Below are 22,787 nucleotides of genomic sequence, written 5' to 3'. Positions count from 1 at the left end.
CTGGCAGTGCTCCTCCTGTTCCTCCTTGCACAAAGGCGGAGGTAGGGGTACTGCTGCTGGGTTGTTGCCCTCCTACGGCCTCCTCCACGTCTCCTGGTGTACTGGCCTGTATCCTGGTAGCACCTCCAGGCTCTGGACACTACGCTGACAGACACAGCAAACCTTCTTGCCACAGCTCGCATTGATGTGCCATCCTGGATGAGCTGCACTACCTGAGCCTCTTGTGTGGGTTGTAGAGTCCGTCTCATGCTACCGCGGGTGTGAAAGCACCACCAACATTCAAAAGTGACCAAAACATCAGCCAGAAAGCATAGGTACTGTGAAGTGGTCTGTGGTCCCCACCTGCAGAACCACTCCTTTATTGAGTGTCTTGCTAATCGCCAAAGATTTCCCCCTGTTGTCTATTCCATTTGATCAACAGCTGTGAAATTGATTGTCAATCAGTGTTGCTTCCTAAGTGGACAGTTTGATTTCACAGAAGTTTGATTTACTTGGAGTTATATTGTGTTAAGTGTTCCCTTTATTTTTTTCAGCAGTGTATTTCCCTTCTAATGTACCCCTATTGTATTTTTTTACCCGATGGATTTCCCTGAGCCCATTTATTTCCATCTTTCTTTTTCACATTACTTCGCTGTATTGTCTTTTCCTCCTCAACATGAGGAACAAACGTAATTATGAACAGGGGCGGGACTGAGACAGAGGGGGCGGTCTTTGGACCAGCGTCACCGCCTCACTTTCTCTCCTATTGGCTGAGGTCAAGCCTCTACAAAGTAGCAGCTGAGCCTCTGCCTGGGTCTGAAAAGGAGCTAGCAGTAACGGCTTACTTAACTTCTGTCATGTTCCTAAAGAAGTCAGGAGCATTGTGGATTTGGTGGTCGATAGCGCTGTTGGTCGGGATAGTTTACTGTATCCTGTTGACTGTAACTGGGAGAATACTTCAGTTTGCCGAAGTACTAAGATGAAGTCATGTTTTCGGACGCACTTTCAAAACAAAAGCATCACTCAATGACAGACTTTTCACAAACTAGGGGAAACATACTACAAGAACATCAACGTTAAATTAGCATCTTTAAACATTTACAATGATACTTTCTGAATAATAGTAAGATACACACTTTTCAACAATAAATCCCCAGTAAATATGGCCAATGTTATTCAACATATTAACCTTTTAAAGTAAACTGTCATTCAAGGATGATTAAGAGTTTCTATAAATGTCACTGTTTTATTTATATTTCATGTGGCATTTCTAAATGATTTAAATGATCTAAATTTCTAAACTACTTCGACAAACTGAAGTATTTTCTCAGTTACAGTCAAGAAGTATCAGGAAATTATCCCGACTAACAGCGCTCTACCACCAAATCCACAATGCTCCTGACTTCTTTAGCAACATGACAAAAGTTAAGTTTGCCATTTCTGCCTTTTCAGAACCAGGCAGGCTGGTCCAAAGACCGCCCCCTCTGTCTCTGTCCCGTCCCGTTCGCATTTACATTTCTTCCTTATGTTGACGAGGAAAAGACAATCCAGCGACCAAGTAAGGTAAAAAAGAAAGATGGAAATAAATGGGCTCAAGGAAATCTGCTGGGTAAAAAAATACAATAGGGGTATATTAGAGGGGGAAATATATCAGTGCTTAACAAATAAAAGGATAGTAAAATAATTTGAAAAATAATATATTTTTAAGGAAAAAAACATTTTAAATATATTAGAGAGGTAATAAATTTGAAACAAATGAAAGGGGTAGGAAAAATAAAACAACAAGAAATCCACTTGTATTAAATAAACAAAGGAAAAATATAGAGTTCAAGAAAAAAAATATGATTTGAAAATTAGTGGTTTAAATAAAAATAGTAGATTAAAATACAAATATATATATTTTTTATATCTGATTAATTGATCAATAATTTAACAAATCTCTTCTTTTTAGGAGGAATTAAGGGAGGGAGGAACAGTAAGGATGCAGTGAGCTAACAGAACCCATCCCAAACCTCAGGCCCAGGTCCATACAACACATAAGTAAAAACATGTTTCGTCTATATGATTGAAATAAATATTTAATTAAATCAATACTTTTTTTAATTCCAGTAATACGCTTTGGCTGGAGGCATAGTGAGGGTTTGGTGTTTGGGGGGCTAAACATTTGTAAAGGTTGCCTGTTGCTCCACCAGTGGTGCACAACTGGTGATGAGATTCCGAAAATCCTTCCTGACATCCATCCTATACTGAAATGCAACTGTATTATGTCACTGAAACACAGCTCAAATAAGGTACAATCCCAAATAGCCTGTTTGTTTCCCCCTTGCATTTTCTTTACTTTGTTGTTTTAATGTTTGAAATTAAAAAACAACAGGTTTATTCGTTGTGTTGACTATCCTGGAGCCAATAGGAGGAGATGCTTTGATCCACAGAAGAAGAGAGGAGGAAGACTTGGAGTCTATCAAAGGCGGTGTAAAAGGAGAATGGTGCTATCAAGCCCAGAGGATGGCAACATAAAACAGAAGGGTGTGTGTCAATGTGGTGCTCAGAAGGAGAGTGATGCTCCAATGGAGGATACAGGGGAACAAAAAAACCTTCAATACACAGGAATTTTTTGTTGATGCTCAAAAGAAGGACTGGAAAGTCACGACATAAAAAGCAGAAGTCAGACGGGCATTAAGAACCTTTCACCACTGTAAACAGAGCAAACAGCAGCCTGGCAGGTACATATAAAAACACAGATAACACAGACAGAGAAAAAAACCTCAGCGGACCACAACGGACGGACTGGAGGACGAGGCTGGGGAACGACACAAAGCTGACAGGAGCAGAGAAGCACACGGTTCGTGTCTAGACTGACTCACTTGGCGTTAAAACTCCAGGTCCACCACAGCAAACCTCCGCTTGACCAACCAAGCCAAACTGACCCTGATGCGGCAGCCACGTCTTTGAAGAAGTGTCCATGCAGCTATATGGCACAGACACAAGTAGAGTTTGGACTTTTAGTTTTAATGAACCAAAAATCTCAACAGTGACAGTGATATTATGTAATAATTAACACATAAAATGTAAAAAAAAAAAAAAGTTTCAAATTGCTAAAATTAAGAAGGAAAATTGTTTAACAAAATGTAAAAAATGATAAAGGAAAATAATAAATGGTTTTCACAGTTTTTTTTCTCAAAAGCACATTTGCCCCCCCATCTTTTCTCCAATAAGGAACACACCAGACAGTTCAAGGATAAAGCTGTGAGGAACAACATTATTGAGAGAACGTAATAAGAAATTCTGTATGCAACTTGTCCAAAGCCATGTAGGGCTCTGGTAAGATGTTACCATAATTTGACTTTTTGGCCCGCATGCAAAATACTATATGAGGTGGAAAACTAACACCACACATCACTCTGAACACACCATCCCCATCATTAAACATGGTGGTGGTGGCAGCATCATGGTGTGGGAATTCTTTCTTTTAGGAGGGATTGGAAGCTGTTCATAATTAAGGGAAATGTGGACGGAGCTATTGTAAATACATGGCAAGTCTGGAAGAAAATTTTGTATTAAGTCTTGAGCAGATAACAAAAGCTAAAATAAACTGGTTTGGGTCAAAGGTCACTGATAGAGTTAGAAAGCTGATAAACACAGACAAGTGTAAAATAAGACACAATGTGAACCAAGTAAGTTTGACTTGCAAGGGTGAGACAGTCCTCTGCCAGAACAGTAACTTCCTTCTCACAAAGGGAAATATCCTTGCACTAGCCTTTTATTTACAACTCACATTCCTACAAGCAAAAAGCAGGAATTGGTTCAGCCAATTCTTACAGAGATTTCAACCTAAAAGAGTAGTCATTCCCATATATGGTATAAGCTTGTCATGTCCAGAGAGTGATCCACTCCAGACCGCATTCCTAAACCTTCCACAAACACTTTTTCACACTAAAAAAGCAATCATAGGAATCATCTTAACTAAAGTAGAACTTCAGACATAAACATGATTTAAACTAAACAATGATAACTTATATACATTTTTCCAACAGTCACCCTGGCCAACGACTACATTTTGATGGAGGGGTTCTAATTCCCCTTTACACTTTTTTAATATTTTAGGAAGTTTATTTCAAGCTGCGCAGATATTGCCTTGACAGCATTGTTATGGCGTTGTGCTCGGTGTACCGCACATACACACAGGGAGAGAAAACTCAACAAGCAGGGAAGTGAAGATATACTAGTTTGACCAAATTATACCTATATGAGTGAGTTTGGAAAGTTGCCATAGCCTTCTCTAAAACCAGAAAGGTTGTCATGGAAAACTGGACTTTTAATTCAAAATGGCCTGTTTTTGTAAGAGTTCTACCTCTGAGGAGCAAAGCCAGTCTACCTTATTCGTTTGGAAACTGTGGTGATTCTTAATGCCTTCCATTACAGTGTCGCTTGAATTTCCAACACGTCATGGACACATCATGCAGTTTAAAGATGTGCTGATTAGCCATGGAGGTGTCAGACTCCTGTCCTCAGTGGTTGGAGGACACTGGTCCCTGGTTCAACACACCAGAAACAAATGGCTGAACCATTAAATCAAGTTCTAAAAAAGTCCTGCTAATTACCTTATTATTAGCTTCAAGTGTGTTATAGCAGAGAACATCTAACATTTGAAGGACACCAACCCTGGAGGAATGGAATTTGACACATCTGGATTAGCTCATCACCTGAACCCAACAGCAATGTGTAAGGCTAGTCCAAGGGTCTCCAACTCCATTCCTAAGAGCCACTGTCCTGCAACTTTTCAATGAATCCCTGCTCTCACACCTGAATCAAATGGCTGATTTACATGTTAACAAGTATTCCAGAGGCCGAATAACAATTTATTGGTTTGATTCAGATATTGGAACAGAAATGCATCTAAAAGATGCAGGACAGTAGCTCTCAAGGACTAGAGTTGGAGACCCCTTGACTAGCACAGAGCATGTCAAGACATATGGAAGCCTTGATCAAAAATGAAGGTTATGAACTCTCCTTAGGTGAAACATTAATATATTGTGTGGTTTAAAGATGGAAATTAACATGATTTCTTTGTTTTGAGGTGTAAAAAAACAGCTTTTTTTTTTTACTTTGGAGAAACGTTGTCAGTTGTTAAAAGAGGGGGAAAAAAGTGTTTATTTTACTCAAACACATTTGAATCTAAACAGCAAAATGAGAGAAGTTAAAGGGTTTGCAGCGGTAAATATTGTATTTTCAGACAAGAATCTGTGACATCTAAAAATTGATTGCACTGAACGTCTCATTCCAGTCTGTCTGAACATGAGCTATTTTGCAAAGAAAACTAATTGAAACCCACAGTACATTTTTTCAGATTTGTAATAGTGAAAAATCCTGAAAACCATTTATCATTTGTCTTCGTCTTCACAATCATGCATAACTTTCTGTTCTCTCACATAAAATCCTCTAAAAACATCGAAGTTTGTGATTGTAACATGGACGAAGTGTGAAACATTTTCAAATGGTTTGAATATTTTTGCAGAGCACTATATACAGTTACAAGTTGATCTGTTGATTCTGGTGAGCAGTAAATTCCTCTCAGAAAACCCAACGTTTATCAGAATAAGTCGGGTAAAATAACATATTGGAGGTATAATCAGTCTTGATTGCATCCTGAAACATGATGTTTTTGTGCAGGATGTTTTTCTTCATATAGCCTTTAGTTGCCCTTTCCAAGCTAAATGTCACCAAGCTAGCACAAGCTGCTACCATGATTAATTGATAAGCATTTTTGATAACACATCAGCATTCTGAGATTACCCCTAGTTATGTTAGCAGGTGCTGGAAAACACTCTGCCTTTAAATTTCACCTATATCTGGTATGATTTTTGCTTTAAAAACAGTTCAATTACCTGCTCACAAAATGCTATATACTTCTCTTTTGCCTACTGATAAATCCAAAATCCTTAAACATGATACATTTATTAGATGTTGAATATCTCCTGTCTAGAGTGGCTTTCCAAAATGCAGGCTTCAAATCTCTAAACTGCACTGAGTGAAACTATTTCATTGGACCAAAACTGTCTGGCATAGCTGTGAGCTTTTAGGTGAGAACTTTCCACTGTGAAAATTCTCACTAATATCATTGTAAAGGGGTTCAGATTGTCCACAGTGAAGGTGAAACATTCAACAGAAAGAAAAAAAACATGAATGCAATGAAACAAAAGTTTTAAAATCTTTGTTTTTAAACTACAACCCAGGTCATCACAAAAAAGTCATACTGGTACATTTAAGCAGTTTCAAAACTCATTAGAACAAATATAGGCCAAAACTGGCCTTCATTTAATTAGTAATTAATGCTGGGCAATTAAATAATTGTATTAATTTATCAAGAAACAGAAAAAGTCAATAACCATTATAAAGGTGCACTAATGCATTTGACCCAACAGGTAGATCATGAGGTTCCCATTATTGAAGCATTTTTACAGGATGGTGAAGAGATAGCAAATAGTAGTGTGAACTGGATAAGCAGTGTTTTCTGGTTTTACTCAAACATATTTGCACTTTTAAATAGTACTGCCACTGGGATTTGTGTATCTTGCTATTTGAGAAAGTGTGATTATTAATCCATTAATCCTGACATTTTTAAGGGAATTCTGTGTTTAGTTTATGACAAGTTTGAATAAAAGGCTTATTAGTTAGTATGAGTGTTTTATACCTATTTTAACTTTAAGTTTGTGTTGAAACAGATACTATCTTAGGAAATTAGACTAACAATTTGAAGACATATGATAATTCTTTAAACCAGTCAATACAGAAAATAATAATAATGTAATTTGTTTGTCCACATAACCCAGCTGTACTTGGCTATACTGTATTAATAATCCAAGACAAAGTGTTGGAGTGACCAGGATTTTCTCATAAACGCATAAAAATAAATAATAAATACAAAAGTAATGTCCGCTCCACCAACCATTTGCAGCACACTGCTGTACAACTGGCAGAGTAAAATGGTGCAGCACCTATCCTTTGCCTGCAGGAATAACAAATTAGATAGCCTGTAAATATTTCCACAGTCATGACTTACTGACTGATTACATACTATAGCATCGCCACATTACTCTTACTGCAGTTTCACAACAGCAGGCAAATTATGAGCAGCTTGTTGGTTAAACAACCAACTGTGGGCTGGATAACGGAGCAGATAGCTTGACTAACTAACCAGCTTGTTATACTGGTGTTACTCTTAAAAGGGCAGAACAAAAAAAGTTATAATATAATATTCAGGAGACTTATTGAAAACTACTACTAATTTTAGTAAGTGTTTATTCAGGTTATTTTAGGTGCAATAAAACAAAATCAAAACAACAATAAATAAATAAATAATATTATTGAAATAATTAATATCATGTCCCGGCTGACTCCAAACACAGATTGGCAAAAAACACAAAAAGAGTCTTTAGCTCTTTATCTATATATCTAGACTTTTAAGGACAGTGAGTGTTGCTTAAATTTTTAACAACAAAATGAGACATACAATAGCATACTATGTTTTAATGCCTTTTTGGAATATGAGCTTTAATGCCAACTGTAACACATAGGAACACATAATACTTGGTTTCATTAATTTAGTAACTGGTAAAATAATTGGATTTGTGAGGTAATTGGTCAGCACAGCTCATAGTTCTTAAATTGAAGTTGGGCTTTAAAAAATTCTCTATGTAAACGTGCAAGAAGCATTCCGAATTAACTATACCCCTCCGAAGTAATATTGATGCTTTTACTATCCCTACCATCTTGGACTAAGATATAGAGAAAGGAATTGACTCAGATTTCGCCTGTGAACAGCAAAAATCTAGATTTTTCTGAACACACCGATGAACATAATAGCAAACTGTTTAAAAAATAGCCCTCAAAGATTTCAAAATCGTCTATGAAATCTCTTAAAGGTGCCGGTCATTTCAGGGAAGCTGTCTGCCACGGAAGAGTTCTTACTGACCATGCATCAACTTGCAGCACCTCGTACTAAATTTGAATAGGTAATACATAACAGTGTGAGATCACTCAAAGTTATTTTGGTTTGATCAGGGGTCAAAATGTGTCATATTTCACATAGCTCAACTGACCCAAATGAGAATCGGATCACAATAAATATAGTATAAGATAAAATATCTAGAAATTAATTAATTATTAGTGAGCTTCTAGCATTTTTATATTTATTTGTCCTCATAGTTCAATAAAATAAATAACTACAGAATGAAAAAAGTGGCACTCTTTGGTTTAATTAGATGGGTTTGAAATAGTTGGTTTACAGATTAGAAAAGGAAGCAAGTTGAGATAAAATGGAGCCCTGCAGGGAGTAAATAGATTTATGAACTGGTTAGAAGTTTGACCCAAGGCAATTTTTTTTTATTTTTATTAAGTTTAATGAAGAATAAAAGTAAGAAACAAACACTCATCATTTCCAATCCTCTAGATTGTACTACATCAAGGACATTCGTTACTTCAGAGAGAACTACATTAGTGTGGGATTTAATTATGAAATCTTCATCAGGCACATTTACATAAATCAGCTACAGGTGAACAATGTAAATAAGTATCGTGTTAACCTTGTTTAGAGGGTGTCATTGACTTCTCTTGGGCACCGTGAAAAAGAAGGAAAATCTGTATTTTGTATCGTTTTAGCAGGACATGGACAGAAAATTCTCCAGACTGAAAATAAAATGGACCATTTGGACTGTTATCATCAACTAGTCTAAATGCCAAGCTTTGTGAGATTACATCAGGTCCCTTAAAAAAGTACTTTTGTCACTCTTTGCTGAAAGGCACAAAGAACATGTAGATAGTACCGTATGTCCCTTCCTGCTCTCCTGAACTGTTCCTTCCACAGAATGCGCCTATACATTACATTAAAAAAAACCTTGTTTTATTGATTTTATTGCACACATTACCACAATGAAAGATGCAAAAAAATGTTGAAATTCATCTTACAATACCAGAACATCTTTTGGGAGAAAACATTTTATGGGAGAAATCTCATGGTAAAGTTTAACCTTAATTTTTATCAAGATTTTGTGCAAGCCAAATATTTAGAAGTTGAAGTAGATTAGCAAACTATTGAAGTTTGTGAGACAGAATGTGAAGTACACTGGGTTTGACCTGTAAAACACAGAAAAAAGTACAAATAACTGAAATCACATTTTTTGTTGCTCTGGTTTTGCCTTTCCACATTTAAGTTTGAATGCATTGGCACAAACTTACATCAAACAATTAGAATTTTACCTGCACAGTAGTGGACATGTTGGCAGTTAAAAATAGGATTGTACTTCACTGGAAAACTAGTTATTTTCTCATTGTGTCCCTGCATTGTGTTCCTTGTACTTCTTTTCAAATATTAAAACATTCATTTTGGCCATGACATACTGCATCTTTTGATGATGAAATGCAAACATCTGCATTGCAACTAAGAAGCCTTTATATAAATCCAGCAAACATTTTTTCCAGCTTAAGTGTAGTATTTTCGCTTATCATTGATAGTATTTTCGCTTATCATTGATAGGTGAACTGTTCTAATTCAAGTGTAAAAAAGCAGGTGTCTGAATGGAGCTTGACAAAAGTGTACCCTGCAATGTTCATGAATACACCAGATTGGACCTCTTACACAGATTAACTGTTTATCAAGGGCCTATAAAATGCCCTTATACATTTAGCCAGAACAACCTCTTATCACACCCTGATGGTGTCCTGAAAATTTAACATGAATTTGATGATGATTCAGAAGTGCTATGTTCAAAAAGGCTTGTCTTAATGTCTATATGTCAGAGTATCTCATTATCTTAGGTTGCTAATTTAGAAATTAATAAACCTTTTAAAATGATCCATGATTGGTCATACCTTGACATAATTCATATGATAAAATTGATAGAATAATTATGCGTTGAAGACAATGAGAGACCAACTAGATTGATTCTCTCACATTTAATGAGATTCAATTTGCTATATTGAGAGATTGTTTATTTTTGCTTCTCTCTCTTGTCGAAAGAATGTATTCAAAAAGTAATAGATTATATTTCTCTTATTGGATGACTCTTGCAACATGGCCATACATTGTCCAAAGTCTGCTCTGATTGGCTTACCAGACCCCCATGATAACTCATTCTCCCTAAAGTTGTTGGCTCTTGATGTAGCTAAGTTCTGAGACTCAAACACAGAAAAACATAACAAGCAAGGAGCTGCCAAAATGAGCCAGAACCAAGCCTGATTAGCTTAGGATAAATGATTTGTTTGTATGGTACGCTTTGTTAATTTAATCAATTTTTTACAAAATGTTCTTATATTCCAAAATTTTATTTTATTTTTACTCCACACTTCCAACGGGCTCAGAGTCACTCATGGACATATCAGAGTACTTCTGGTATTGTTTATGTCCAAATTAGTTCAGAGATGGTCCAAAGCGGTAAACCATCCCAACATCAACATCATCCTCAACATCTAGTGGCCTGGGCCAGACAAAGAGCCACTGACCCCTAGGCTGGTTCAAACAGCTGTTGTGTAGAGATTTTTTTCTCCATCAGCCAAGCTGGGACACCAGCTTCAGAATCTGATGGACAGAGACCCAGTCTGGATTATTGAGTGGTGATACAATAAGATTCAGACCAAAGTAAATGTCACAGTGTGTGTCACAGTGTGTTTCCCTTTCTGGTGTTTTATTTCCTAGGTTCTGTTTTGTTGACTGTTTTATTGTACTTTTTTTAGATCTGTTGTTCTCCCCGTGATCTGGTTCCCTGGGTGTGTTTTACAGTTTGTTTCTTCGTCTAGCTCCTCCATATCCTCATTTGTCTCGGTCAGCTTCACCTGCTCCCTCTGCCTCCCTGCCTCCACTTCTCACCTGTTCCCTGTTTTCCTGATCACCTGCCCTCTTGTTTCATGTTCACCTTCGTCCCTATTTAGGTCTGTCTTGCCCTTTGTTCCACACGGTGTCGTTATGTCTTTTTGTCGTGTCCTTTGGATACTCGCCCTGCTCCAGATCTTGTTGGGTTCTGTTTTGGAGGATATCTGTACCCCCCACTCCTCGCCTGTAAGTGAGTGAACTCTGTAAATAAAGACGAGTTTTTTTGATCCCACTCTGCTTCCTCCGTACTTGTCTGCCTCTGGTCCACCACAAAGAAACCATTAAGACAGTACGACACCGCCACAAGGACCAAGCAGATGGAGAGAACCAGATCACTCTTTGGGAGTATCTCCGGCGAACCGCTGAGAGGTCCTCATGCCAGCCGGGACAAGACTCGGAGCAGCTGTCGCCATTCTGGGGCACCAGACTGGCGGTGCCTCTCCCTGGGACTGGCCCGTTACGCTGCGGGTCAGCACCTGCCTCCTCCACCAGCCGCAGGCAGCATCGGAGGCGTAGAGCCCCAGTCCCAGACTCCGTGGCGGGTCAAGGGGATGCCCCAGCTCCTTGCTCTACTGGGGGTCCACACGACGTCGCAACAAAGGGTTCTGGAGCTCGATCGCTCCCGCTGGCTAGTTTCACTCCGGAGGAGCGCACAGCGGAGCAGTCCACGTCAGCAGCGGTTTCGCCTGAGCTCGGCCCGCCCACAGCCGCTCCAGCCGAAACGTCTCCACCAGCCCCAGCAGAGTTTCCGGCTGGGTTTTCCTCCTGCCCAGGACGACGTCGTCGCCGGAGGGCAGCCGCCACCGGGAAGATTCAGGTGGGCGCCTCCTATGCTTCCACGGAGGGTCCACCCGCCACGGCTTCCTCGCATCTGTTTTCTCCGGCGTGGGTCCAGTACGGACCGGAGACGCCACAGTCGGAACTCATGAGGCTGCGGGTAATGGGCTTTGCTGAGTACCTGAAGATTTTTCCAGAGGATCTGAGCTTCGTGCACCAAGTCCAAGAGGCGGAGTTTCTGGGAAGGGGGTGGCTTGACGCTCCAGCACCACTCTCAGCTGGAAGTCCCTTCGCGCCCCTTCTCGGGGCCGTGAGTGCCGCCGCCGGATCTTCAGGGCTTCAGCCGGCCGCCGCTGGGTCTACAGGGCCTCAGCCGGTTGCCGCCGAGTCTATGGGGCCTCAGCCGGCCACCTTGGGTCTACAGAGCCTCAGCCCGCCGCCGTCGGGCCGCCACGCCATGTTCCGGAGGAGCCCGAGTGCGGGCTGCCTCCACTTCCTCGCCATGTTCCGGAGGGGCCCGAGGGCGGGCTGCCTTCACCTCATTGCCATGTTCCGGAGGGGCCCGTTGGCAGGCTGCCTCCACTTCCTCGCCATGTTCTGGAGGGGCCCATGGACGGGCTGCCTCCAATTCCAGGTCCCGAGCACCTTCTCGGTTTTCTCTGGGGGGTTCTCACTGAAATCATGCAGGACACTCCACAGCCATACTCCAAGCCTGACACATCACAGCCAGACACACCACAGCCAGACACACCACAGCCAGACACACCACAGCCAGACACACCACAGCCAGACACTCCACAGCCAGACACACCACAGCCACACAGAGCCTCCTCTGGCCACGCCGCAGACCTCCAGACAGCATGCATCTTCGCTGCCGGCCTCCAGACAGCCTGCATCTTCACTGCCAGCCTCATAGACTTGGGTACCCGTGTCTCGCCCTAATGGGTTGTTTTGTTTTGGACTTTGGCCCTCCACCCACCCTGGGTGGGTTGTTTTGTTTTGGACTTTTATGGTCGTCTGGAATCCGACCTTGAGGGGGAGGTAATGTCACAGTGTGTTTTTGGTTCTGTATTTGTTTATGTTTAATCAGATGTTTTGATGTCTTTGAGTTCTTGTTTCTGGTGTTTTATTTCCTAGGTTCTATTCTGTCGACTGTGTCGTTTTATTGTATTTTTTTAGATCTGTTGTTCTCCCCGTGTTCTGGTTCCCTGGGTGTGCTTTTACAGTTTGTTTCTTGGTCTAGCTCCTCCATGTCCTCATTTGTCTCTGTCTGCTTCCACCTGCTCCCTCTGCCTCCCTGCCTCCACGTCTCACCTGTTCCCTGTTTTCCTGATCACCTGCCCTCTTGTTTCATGTTCACCTTCGTCCTTATTTAGGTCTGTCTTGCCCTTTGTTCCACACGGTGTCGTTGTGTCTTTTTGTCGTGTCCTTTGGATACTCGCCCTGCTCCAGATCTTGTTGGGTTCTGTTTTGGAGGATATCTGTACCCCCCACTCCTCACCTGTAAGTGAGTGAACTCTATAAATAAAGACGAGTTTTTTTGATCCCACTCTGCTTCCTCCGTACTTGTCTGCCTCTGGTCCACCACAAAAAAACCATTATGACAGTAAGGCATTCTGTTTCTTCTGCTAAGGTGGTTTTCTGGTTTCAGCGAAACTGATGTGTCAAAGGTGAATCAAAAACTCCTCCCTCCTGTTTTTTCTTCTCCCAGACTCAAATTATTATTAGGTCATGAAGCCTCTTCCTTAAACTCATGAGACCTGTTAATGTTTGATAAAAGCTAAACCTTTAATTATCTTATATCATTTTTGAACAATAGTTCCTTAATCAAAACACATACTATTTCATCTTGTTTATTCTTTTTAGTTGATCATTAAAAATGCACCTCAATGTGATAAATAAGAAATCTAATCCATGATTATGTGTGATTGTCTTTATTAATAATTAATAAATCTTTAATCTAAGATAAATTTGTCAATTAAGAGCAGCAGGCTTTTTTGGATGGTCAGCAATAGGCATAGATAATTTAATAAGGCAGTACAATTGGCTAGAAAATTAGTTTGAGAATAAGTAGGAAGACAAATGTATCTTGTGTTTTTCACAAAATGACGCCTGGATATTCATGGCCCAAAGCAAAAGAAAACAATTTGAGGAAACTCCAGGACAGAAGTTTGCTCAGATAGCTTTTTACATTTTCATTTTTAGCGAAAATTCAAGCAGACTGACAGATCCTTTCTGTTCTTGGTAGAGCGATAAAGCTCCATCCATGCGTTGCACTGACAATGGCTGAAAAAGGGGAGAATTATGACGGAAACTCAGTGCTGGAGGAAAGTAAACGCTTGCCGGCTGTCAGACTCTCAGTTGACAACTGCGACAGAGCAGCTAACAGTCCAGATTCTCAACAGTTTGCAATAAATTGAGAGAAACTAATTGATGTCAGTGATTCATGCCTTTTTATTACAGCTAAACCAACAAAATTACTGTATGAAAAGATGCATGAGATGCAAATAGCGGTGTTATGTGGAGGAGGAGGAAGTCCACTCTGAGCGATCAGGAGTCCATCAAAAGTGGAACCACAGATGTTTTATTAACACAAGCCCTTTTTACCCCTCTGCATTGTTTTTGGTTAAGATGGGAAAGCCCACTGTGTACAAAAATGACTCTACATAATGGGCCATTAAGATTGTGGCCATCCAGAAAACCCAAACATTAACTACATCGAATGCCAGCTGAGATGGAGGAACACTGTCACGGCAGTAAATAAATAATTCACTGAATAGATATCTGTAATATTTTTCAGCTAGTTTTGCAAGGAGCTTTCCTGGCTAAACATTTTCACAACATATGAGCTGCTTACTGGACAACTATAACTCTGAAACACCCGCATTTTGTTGTTTTGATTGAGTCAGCTAATTCACAGATTATAAAGCTGGCAGAGGGCCCCCTGTTGTCCATACAGGTGTCAGTGGAGCCCCCTGAGAAACTAATTAGTAAAGTATCAAGGAATTATCCTGGCATTGGTATTCATGCTTAGGCATCATGCATTACATCATACATATAAATTGTTTCATTTTGCATGAAATACAATAGCACTTTAACACCTAGGAAGCCAAGTGCTTTATAAATTTATAAAATAGATACTGGTAGAGTATACATGCGTTACAGGCCCAGCTTTTCTTCTTTTAGGCAAAGGGGGGCAGTGCTGAGTGATATTTTTTGTTTTACATAGAGACAGAGGGTAACGGTGGATGCAACCAGAGAACAAACCTACCTGACCTAGACTACAGACATAAGATTATTTCACAGATCATCTAGTTGCCAGGAAGCTGCACTTGTCTATCCCTGCTCCCAGAAGAAAAATAAACCTTCTGAGCTGTTCAGTTTCCTTCTCTTTGCATTGTTCCATGAATGGGGTAAAGGCCTAACTCACACGGTCGACCTTAGTCATGAATCTCTCCACTACAGCTAACGGTGGCCTATTCTGGGACTAACGACTTTTTTTAGAGGTTTCCTACTATGAAGACTGGTAGTATATCACTCATTGCTGCATGAACTTCAGCAGATGCGACCAAGCAAAGTGAAAGGGATAATTCCTGCGATCAGTCGATTTTTTTCCATCTGCTACCAACAGACAAGGAACAGAGTTTAACCGGCATCTAAACTGTAGGCGACTACAGAAAAACCTTTCTCCAGTGGAGGAAAATCCTTACCCGGCACTATGCTTGGGGTACAACCAACCAGCAGAGAAAGATACATTGGCTTTTTAAAAGAATAACATATTGCTGAGAGCAGATCAGTTCTAAATTTCGGTTTAAGAAATAATGAATGATGTAGTGTTTGTTTTTTGAATTAATCATAATTCAATGGTGCACGAATTCCTGGTCTTTTTATCCCTGACCACATTGTCCCATTACAGCAGAAAATTGCCAGTCAAATAAACAATTAATATGCTCACAGGAATTTAAAAATGTCATTATCTAATTAAATATTATTTTTTACATTTGTTCTTTGTTAGTAACAATGAAATTGACAAGCAGAAAATATGTTGAAATGAATAATTCGAGACAATTTCTTTAGGTCATCCTCTCAATCTTTGAAAAATAAAGATGTAGCCATGGTTATATTACCCCAAACAAACTGTAAAGTTGATATTCCCAAATCCCTAATCCGTAGGGGCCCTTTGCTTATATTTAACAAAGCGGGTCCGGATGTCATGACCCCAATTCACGTAAAGATTCATGGGTTGCGGTATCGGTATAAGATAGACAAGAGGAAACGGATTACCCAACATTCAAAATAACCAACATGCTAATGTTAATATTGGCATGATAATGCTAGAGTTAGTGGTCAGGGTGAAATTATTCTATAATGTAAGTTAAATTTGAACAGTGCATGTGTGTTTACTCTTTTAACTTCCTGTAGCAGCTAGCCGTGCTGCAGTTCCGACGCTAACTTGTACATGAAAGGCAAATAAATTTGTGTCAGCCATAAGAAATATATATATATATGTATATATATATATACACTGACCTGTAGTTTCGGGACTATCTATCTATTCTGTTCACATACGGGCTGTAAAGGTTTGTTTAACACCTTCCTTAGTGCTGCTGAATTCAACACTCCTTAAACACTTCACAGTGAGATTAAGCATTCCTGCAAGCCACTTTTTTTTTTCTCTCAATACACCCACGTTTGTTGGCACTTACCCAAAAATACAGGACTTTCTGGAGAAGAAATCAGAACATCTGTGGGTGCAGACTGGATCCAGGTGGGTCTCCAGGGCACTTAGGGTAAGAGGAGGGTTGTGAGGCTTAATTCCTTCTCAGTGCACGGAAGAAATCCGTTTGTGAAGGCATTACAGAGATGGTGATCCAGGTATAATCTCTAAAAGCTTTAAGTATTTCATTCATTAGCCCAATTGGTCGGATTTCACTGCTGGCAGGAACTCTTCATCCTCACCTGTGCTGCAGAGTGTCCATAGGTGTTTTTGTTAAGAGTGAAGGCTTCTGAGGGGAAAAAAATGATGCTGATGCTGTGACAGTGATCCCTTCAACTCCAGCTCAGTCCATCACTGAAGCCACAGCTTGCCCGTCAGAGGCGGCTCAGCTGCTCTCCTCTGCTTCTCCTTCCTCTCTTCTTCCTCTACTCTCTGTTCCCCGACGAAATGCAACGCAATCCCAACGCAGCCAGCTCGGTAATGGAGACAATCACCCCTTTTTGTCATCTTAATTGTTTGATCTGGGCGCATGAGTCTCCAAACTGCCCCCCTATATCTGGGAATTATCTCGTTACACAGCAGCAGACGGGTTCATCGTTTCTCACACACCTTAGCTTTAAAAGCAGCAGGAAGCTGTAACAGCTGCTTTTGCCAGTTATATTAGAATGAATGTTACCAATCAGATGGTGATGATGATGATGATGATGATGATTGCAGAGTATGCCAATAACTCTGGGCTGTAAACAGCCCTTCTGCTGCTCACTGCGCACTCCAATCCCCCCAAAAGCGTCCAAATACGAGATTAGTCACAGAAATACGTGCATCAGTAAATTAAATTAAATCGCATTCATGCACGTATTTTTTTTTTCCTAAATCGTGATCCTTTCTTCTACCTCGGATGATGGTTTAATCTTGGCAAGCGTCTGCAGTTGGCACACAGTGACGTCCCCATAATCCAAAAAAACTGCAATAACGAAGAGGTCTGAATCTTGCTCTTAAGTGATGCCGAATTGGCCTTTTGAGCGCTTGCAGTAACACCTAATTTAGATTTAACGGCGGTGCTCGGAGGTAAAAAATTGCTCGGTGCGCGGAGAAGTCTCTACCCCCGGAGGGCGGAGATAGTGAGCAGGAACCATGCAACGCCTCCAAAAGAAACCGAGTCCACCCGACTAAGAACCAGCTCTAGAGAGATTCTTTAAATTATTTTCAAAGCACAACATACATGTATGATAGAAAGAAGAACTAACGTTTACATGAGCCAACGTCAGTGGAAACACAGGGGCATCTCAATCAATTAGAAAATAAATGAAAGTTCATCTGTTTCAATTACAAATGTAAAGCATTGTCTGTTCATTTCGATGATTATGACTTACAGCTAACGAAAAAATCCCAAAATCGAGTTTCTTCAAAAAATGGATATTGCATAACAAATATAGTATATTTAATAAACAAAATGTGGAAGACCGTCATTGAAACCCTCCACTAGGAGGGTGAGCCACAAAAGGCAACCGCTAAATGCTGTATCCAGGCGCGTTAATGGAAAGTTGAGTGGAAGGAAAGTAGTAGTAGTAGTAATGGTGGTGGTGTGGTAGTAGCCAGAATAGTACAGGAATTTTACTCAGTTGCTTACTTTTACTTTTACCTAACCCTTAGCTGTTAATTTGTTTTATTGTTCTATTCTAAACTGATGTAAATGATGATGATGATGATGATGACTATTATCAATCGTGGTTATTATATCAATGCTATTATTATGTTTTCAGTTAATTGGAAGCACACACACACCGGCAATAACTTGAAATTATCAGTTGTCCCTCTAATATATAGTACATGGCTTCTACAAACTAATTGTTTTGTTGTGGGTGAATTTGGAATTTGAAGATACTTAATCAGCTGTAAGTCATAATCAACAAAACTCACAGAAGTAAATGTTTAATATATATCACTCTGTGTGATTAATTTATTTGATATGGGTTTCATTTTTTTAAATTTTATTAATGAACTAAATCAAATGAGGCTGCACGGTGATGCAGTTGGTAGCACTGTTGCCTTGCAGCAAGAAAGTCCTGGGTTCGATTCCTGGTCAGGGCTCTTTCTGCATGGAGTTTGCATGTTCTCCCCGTGCATGTGTGGGTTCTCTCTGGATACTCCGGTTTCCTCCCACAGTCCAAAGACATGCCTGTTAGGTTAATTGGTCTCTCTTATTGCCCTTAGGTGTGTGAATGAGTGTGTGCTTGGTTGTTTGTGTGTTGCCCTGCAATGGATTGGCGACCTGTCCAGGGTTTACCCCTCCTCCCGCCCATAGACTGCTGGAGGTAGGCACCAGCTTCCCCGCGACACAATATGGAAGGAGCAGTATAGAAAATGACTGATTGAGTGACTGTCTGACTAAATCAAATGTTTCATGTGTGGAAATACACCTGTAGACCCCATCACCTAAAGTAAGTATCAGTTTATAAATAAAAAAAAAGACATGCTTTTAAAAAACTGGTGCTTGCTATAAGCAGAACTTGTCCCCTTGCACAAATCTTCTTGTAAGCTCCCCTTAGTTCAACAAGTCCATGCCATCGGCAGCCGAAAGTGTACTTGCGACAAAATGGGAAATAACCAAACTTAAACAACCCATTCTGTGTCAGCAGACACTTCCGATTTCTGATAACAAGATCCCCAGGGTGCTGAAAAGCCCCAGGCTCACTGTGTTAAAAAAAAAACCTGGTTTGTCGTGAGTTCATCTCAAGTTTGTAATTAAAGCAAATGGACTCAGCTACAAGACTCCTGCATTTAGCTTCAGTGTACACTTTCAGATTGGTTTATTGTGTTCTATTATGCTGTTTAAATGCAACAAATTCCAGTAAAATTCTATCATTTAATAGGATAAACCGAAAAACTCTCTTTACCTAATCTAAAAATCCAGTGATGGCCTAAGACAAAGTAGTGCATAATTGTGATGTGTAAATGATTTAAAACATGGCTTTCCAGATTGTTTACATATAAAAAACTGAAAAGTGTGGTGAGAATGTTTTCCAGACCTTCTTGCTTTAATGTCCAAAAACATGATTCAATGCAACCAAGTGCCTGAAGAAGTCATCTAATTAATAAATAGAGTCTGCCTGTATGTAATTTAATCTCAGCTGTTCTGTGAAGGCCTCAGAGGGTAGTTAGAAACATACAGAGAAATGGACGTTCATCCAAGAGGACAAGTTTGACAAACATTATTCAGAGAGGAGGCCAGTAGACCCATGGTAACTGTGTAGGAACTGCAGAGATCCACAGCTCAGGTGGGTTAATAAGTTGATAGAACAACTACTGGCCATGTACTCTCCAAAATATGGAATTCACAAATTGGTGGAAGAGTGGCAAGAAGAAGGTTGTTGTTGAAACAAAGCTATTCACCACAAACCATGTAGGGGACACATTAAAATGGTATATGCTAAATGGTCTGCACTTGTATAGCAATTTATCAAGTCCCCAGAAACCCCAAAGCGGTTTACACTAATCATCCACCCATTCACACAATGCCAGTGGTAAGTTACATTGTAGCCACAGCTTCCCTGGGGCAGACTGACAGAAGTGAGGCTGCCGTACAATCGGCACCACTGAGCCCTCTGATCAACCATCGACAGGCAAGGCAGGTGACGTGTCCTGCCCAAGAACACAACAACGGAGACAGACAGACGGAGTGGGGGATCCAGCAACCCACTGGTTACAGGACGAACCTCTGCCACTGCTGCCATCGTCGTATAAAGTTTGGTGTGGAGAAACTTGACTGGCCTGACCTCAACCTTCTTGAACACCTTTGAGGTCAATTACACCAGAGGTTGCAGTTGTTTGTGTTCCAAACAAACAAGCTGGAGTACCCGGAGAGAATCCTTGTATGCATGCGGAGAACAAGCAAACTCCATGCAAAAAGTCCCCAAGTCGACTCCTTTAACCTCAGGGGCAAAAAATATTGTGAGGCTGTTGAAGTCTAATTAAATAAAATAAAATGAGACTTTCCTGTTTTATTCCTTCTTGAACAGCAGTAAATGCATATAACACAAAAAGCCAATCAGACGTAGCAAATGCAAGGACTCATTTGAATAAACACCACTTAAGAAATGTTTTCACATCTTTACTAAAAAAGGATGAGCTTGGAAGTAAATATAAGGACTCACTCTTAAGTACTCTTAAGTACTCACTTTTTGTTGTTCAAAGAATCCCAGTGGCCCAAACACAGACTACTAATGCATATCTGCGGGTGACTCATTTTAAAAGTCTAATGGGTTTTTCTTCTCATCACTGAAAGAAAAAAGCTCTCCATTTGGGTCCAGATGTGTGGAGGCAACAGCGATTGTTCTGTTGTTGATTTTGACACCTGCTATGTAAACATGTTACATAATACCTATGTCACATCCTCAATGTGTTATAGATCAGTTCATGGGTATATGTAAAGATGATGTTTTATAAATCCCTGGAAAACAATTTGTAACCCCATTAGGGCTTTTTTAACCTCCTTTATATCACAAACAAAATGTGGCTTATAATTGTGGATCTGAGACAATAATGACACTCTTTATTTGCAAACGTTAGGAGGGTCAGAATTAATGAATTAAGGCTGAATCTGGAAAAAATAAAACAAAAATTTGTGAAATTTGTGCATTGCAGAGCTGATATTTAATGAAAACCCATGTCACGTGTTAGTGTTTTCATGTCATCAAGTTGTGTTTGTTGACCTTGTATAAGGCTATTAATAGAAAACTAATTGAAAAAACTAATTGTTGACAGTTTATAAATAGATGTTTCAAACTAATGAAACAACAAAATTGACAAATTGTCTCTATTTTAGAATAGAATAGAATAGAATAGAATAGAATAGAATAGAATAGGGACATTTAATGTCACCTCGCTTGGGGGAAAGGAACCTGAGCTTGTGCGGGAGGTCGAGAGATGTCGGCTAGAAATAGTCAGGCTTACCTCTACACACAGCATGGGCTCTGGAACCCAGCTACTTGAGAGAGGTTGGACTCTCTTCTACTCTGGAGTGGCCTGTGGGGAGAGGCTGTGGGCTGGGGTGGGTTTGCTCTTTCATCGCCCAGGCGTAAGTCACCGAGGTGGTTAAAAAGCTCCACGGTGGCATGCTTTAGGAGTGGATGAGGCCTGCCCTGAGAACCTCAAGTCTCTGAATGTTGTGGAACTATTGTGGCTGACACGCCTCTTCAATATTGTGTGGCGGTCGGTGACAGTGCCTCTGGCCCGGCAGATGGCTGCAGTTGTTTTTCACTGAGATCATTCTGGAGTAAAAGATGGATTAAATTTAAGCCTTTTATAAAAATTTTTACCAAGGTAGCCAATAATTATGGACATTTCTGTGAATGAAAAAATTTAGAAACTGTTAGGCCTGAAATCATGCTCTGCCTGGAGCGGTTGGGCTGCCCCGCCCAATTACCCTGCTGGCACATGTTTCTCTCTCATGGACTGGCAGGCTGGGGCTGCTGGCATTGGCCGGATGGTTGGGCGGGCTTGGCGGTTGTGTCCCGGGGGGGGGTTTGGAGAGTGGTGTGGAGGGGTTGCAGCGTGTGGGGTGGTGGGGTTATGTCCTCGTTTTGGATGTGGGGTAACCGGCATTTGAATTGGCTGAGCGGTGATGGTGGAGCTGAGCTGGTTAATGTTTCTCCCTAGGCTATCTATGCTGTGGCAGTGATGTGGTGTGTTTGTGTGGTTGCAGGGGATGTGGTGGGGGCCACCGGCCCCGGTTCACATGCCGCTGGCCAGGGACCTCTTGCAGGGTGAGTTTGTCCCGCCTTGGTGTGGGATCGGGGGTTCCATTGTGAGCACGGTGCTCGGTGGTGTCTGCTCTGTTGTGCCTGTGGGCGGAGGCCGGGGTGGCATTGTGCAGGCCCCTTACCTTGCCGTTGCGGTCCATTGTGTGGTGGGGGCAGTATGTGTGGTTCTTGGAGCAGGGCTGTGTGTGGAGGTTACGCTGTGTGGGTGTATATTCGTTGGCATTTTGGGGATGGAGCTCATCTGTGGGGTGTGTCCCTGTGGGGAGGGAATTCATGGCATTTGGGTTCAGGGCCATGTGTTCGCTATCTTTATCCCGGTTGGGGGTGGCCCTGTAGAGAGATTCATGTTGGGGTTCATGGGGGGGTTGGGGGCTCATGGGGTTGAATTCACTGGGGGGTTGGGACTGTTTCCTCCTGTGGCGGCTCTGGTTGGTAGGCTCATTTGGACCAGGAAGTCTCCTCTTTTGTAATGGTCCCCTCTCCGGATGGTGATGGGGGACGTTGGGGACTGGGGTCAGGGTGGCGGGTCGGGGTCATACTCTGGACCTGGGAGTACAGAGTATGTATGGGGGCGTGTGAGTGAGTGTACGGCATCCATTGTTGTGTGTCGTTATGTTGGGTGCATGGGTGTGAGTGTTTTTATGTGTAAGCATGAGGGTAGGAATGTGTGAGTGTGACTGTGTGTACC

The 22,787-nt window shown here is 41.0% G+C and overlaps 1 protein-coding gene across 4 annotated transcripts in view; it reads right to left on the bottom strand.

Moving 5' to 3' along the window:
- The window catches only part of LOC124879749 (ras/Rap GTPase-activating protein SynGAP-like), a 91,691-nt gene extending 74,237 nt beyond the window's left edge, over window positions 1-17,454 (bottom strand). For 3 of the 4 annotated variants that reach the window (XM_047384475.1, XM_047384477.1, XM_047384476.1), the window contains exons 1-3: window positions 16,580-17,454; window positions 16,327-16,404; window positions 2,844-2,947 (exon numbers count right to left, since the gene is read on the bottom strand). In XM_047384475.1, coding sequence (XP_047240431.1) covers window positions 2,844-2,947; window positions 16,327-16,404; window positions 16,580-16,599 — 202 coding nt within the window. In that variant the 5' untranslated portion in view covers window positions 16,600-17,454. Of the gene's footprint in view, window positions 1-2,843; window positions 2,948-16,326 lie in introns of all 4 variants that reach the window. The other variant, XM_047384478.1, reaches the window with a different exon arrangement.
- Between the last annotated feature and the right edge of the window lie 5,333 nt (window positions 17,455-22,787).

The sequence above is a fragment of the Girardinichthys multiradiatus genome, chromosome 13 (assembly GCF_021462225.1).
Source record: "Girardinichthys multiradiatus isolate DD_20200921_A chromosome 13, DD_fGirMul_XY1, whole genome shotgun sequence".
Lineage (NCBI taxonomy): Eukaryota > Metazoa > Chordata > Actinopteri > Cyprinodontiformes > Goodeidae > Girardinichthys > Girardinichthys multiradiatus.
This window is presented reverse-complemented; position numbering and strand designations above follow the sequence as displayed.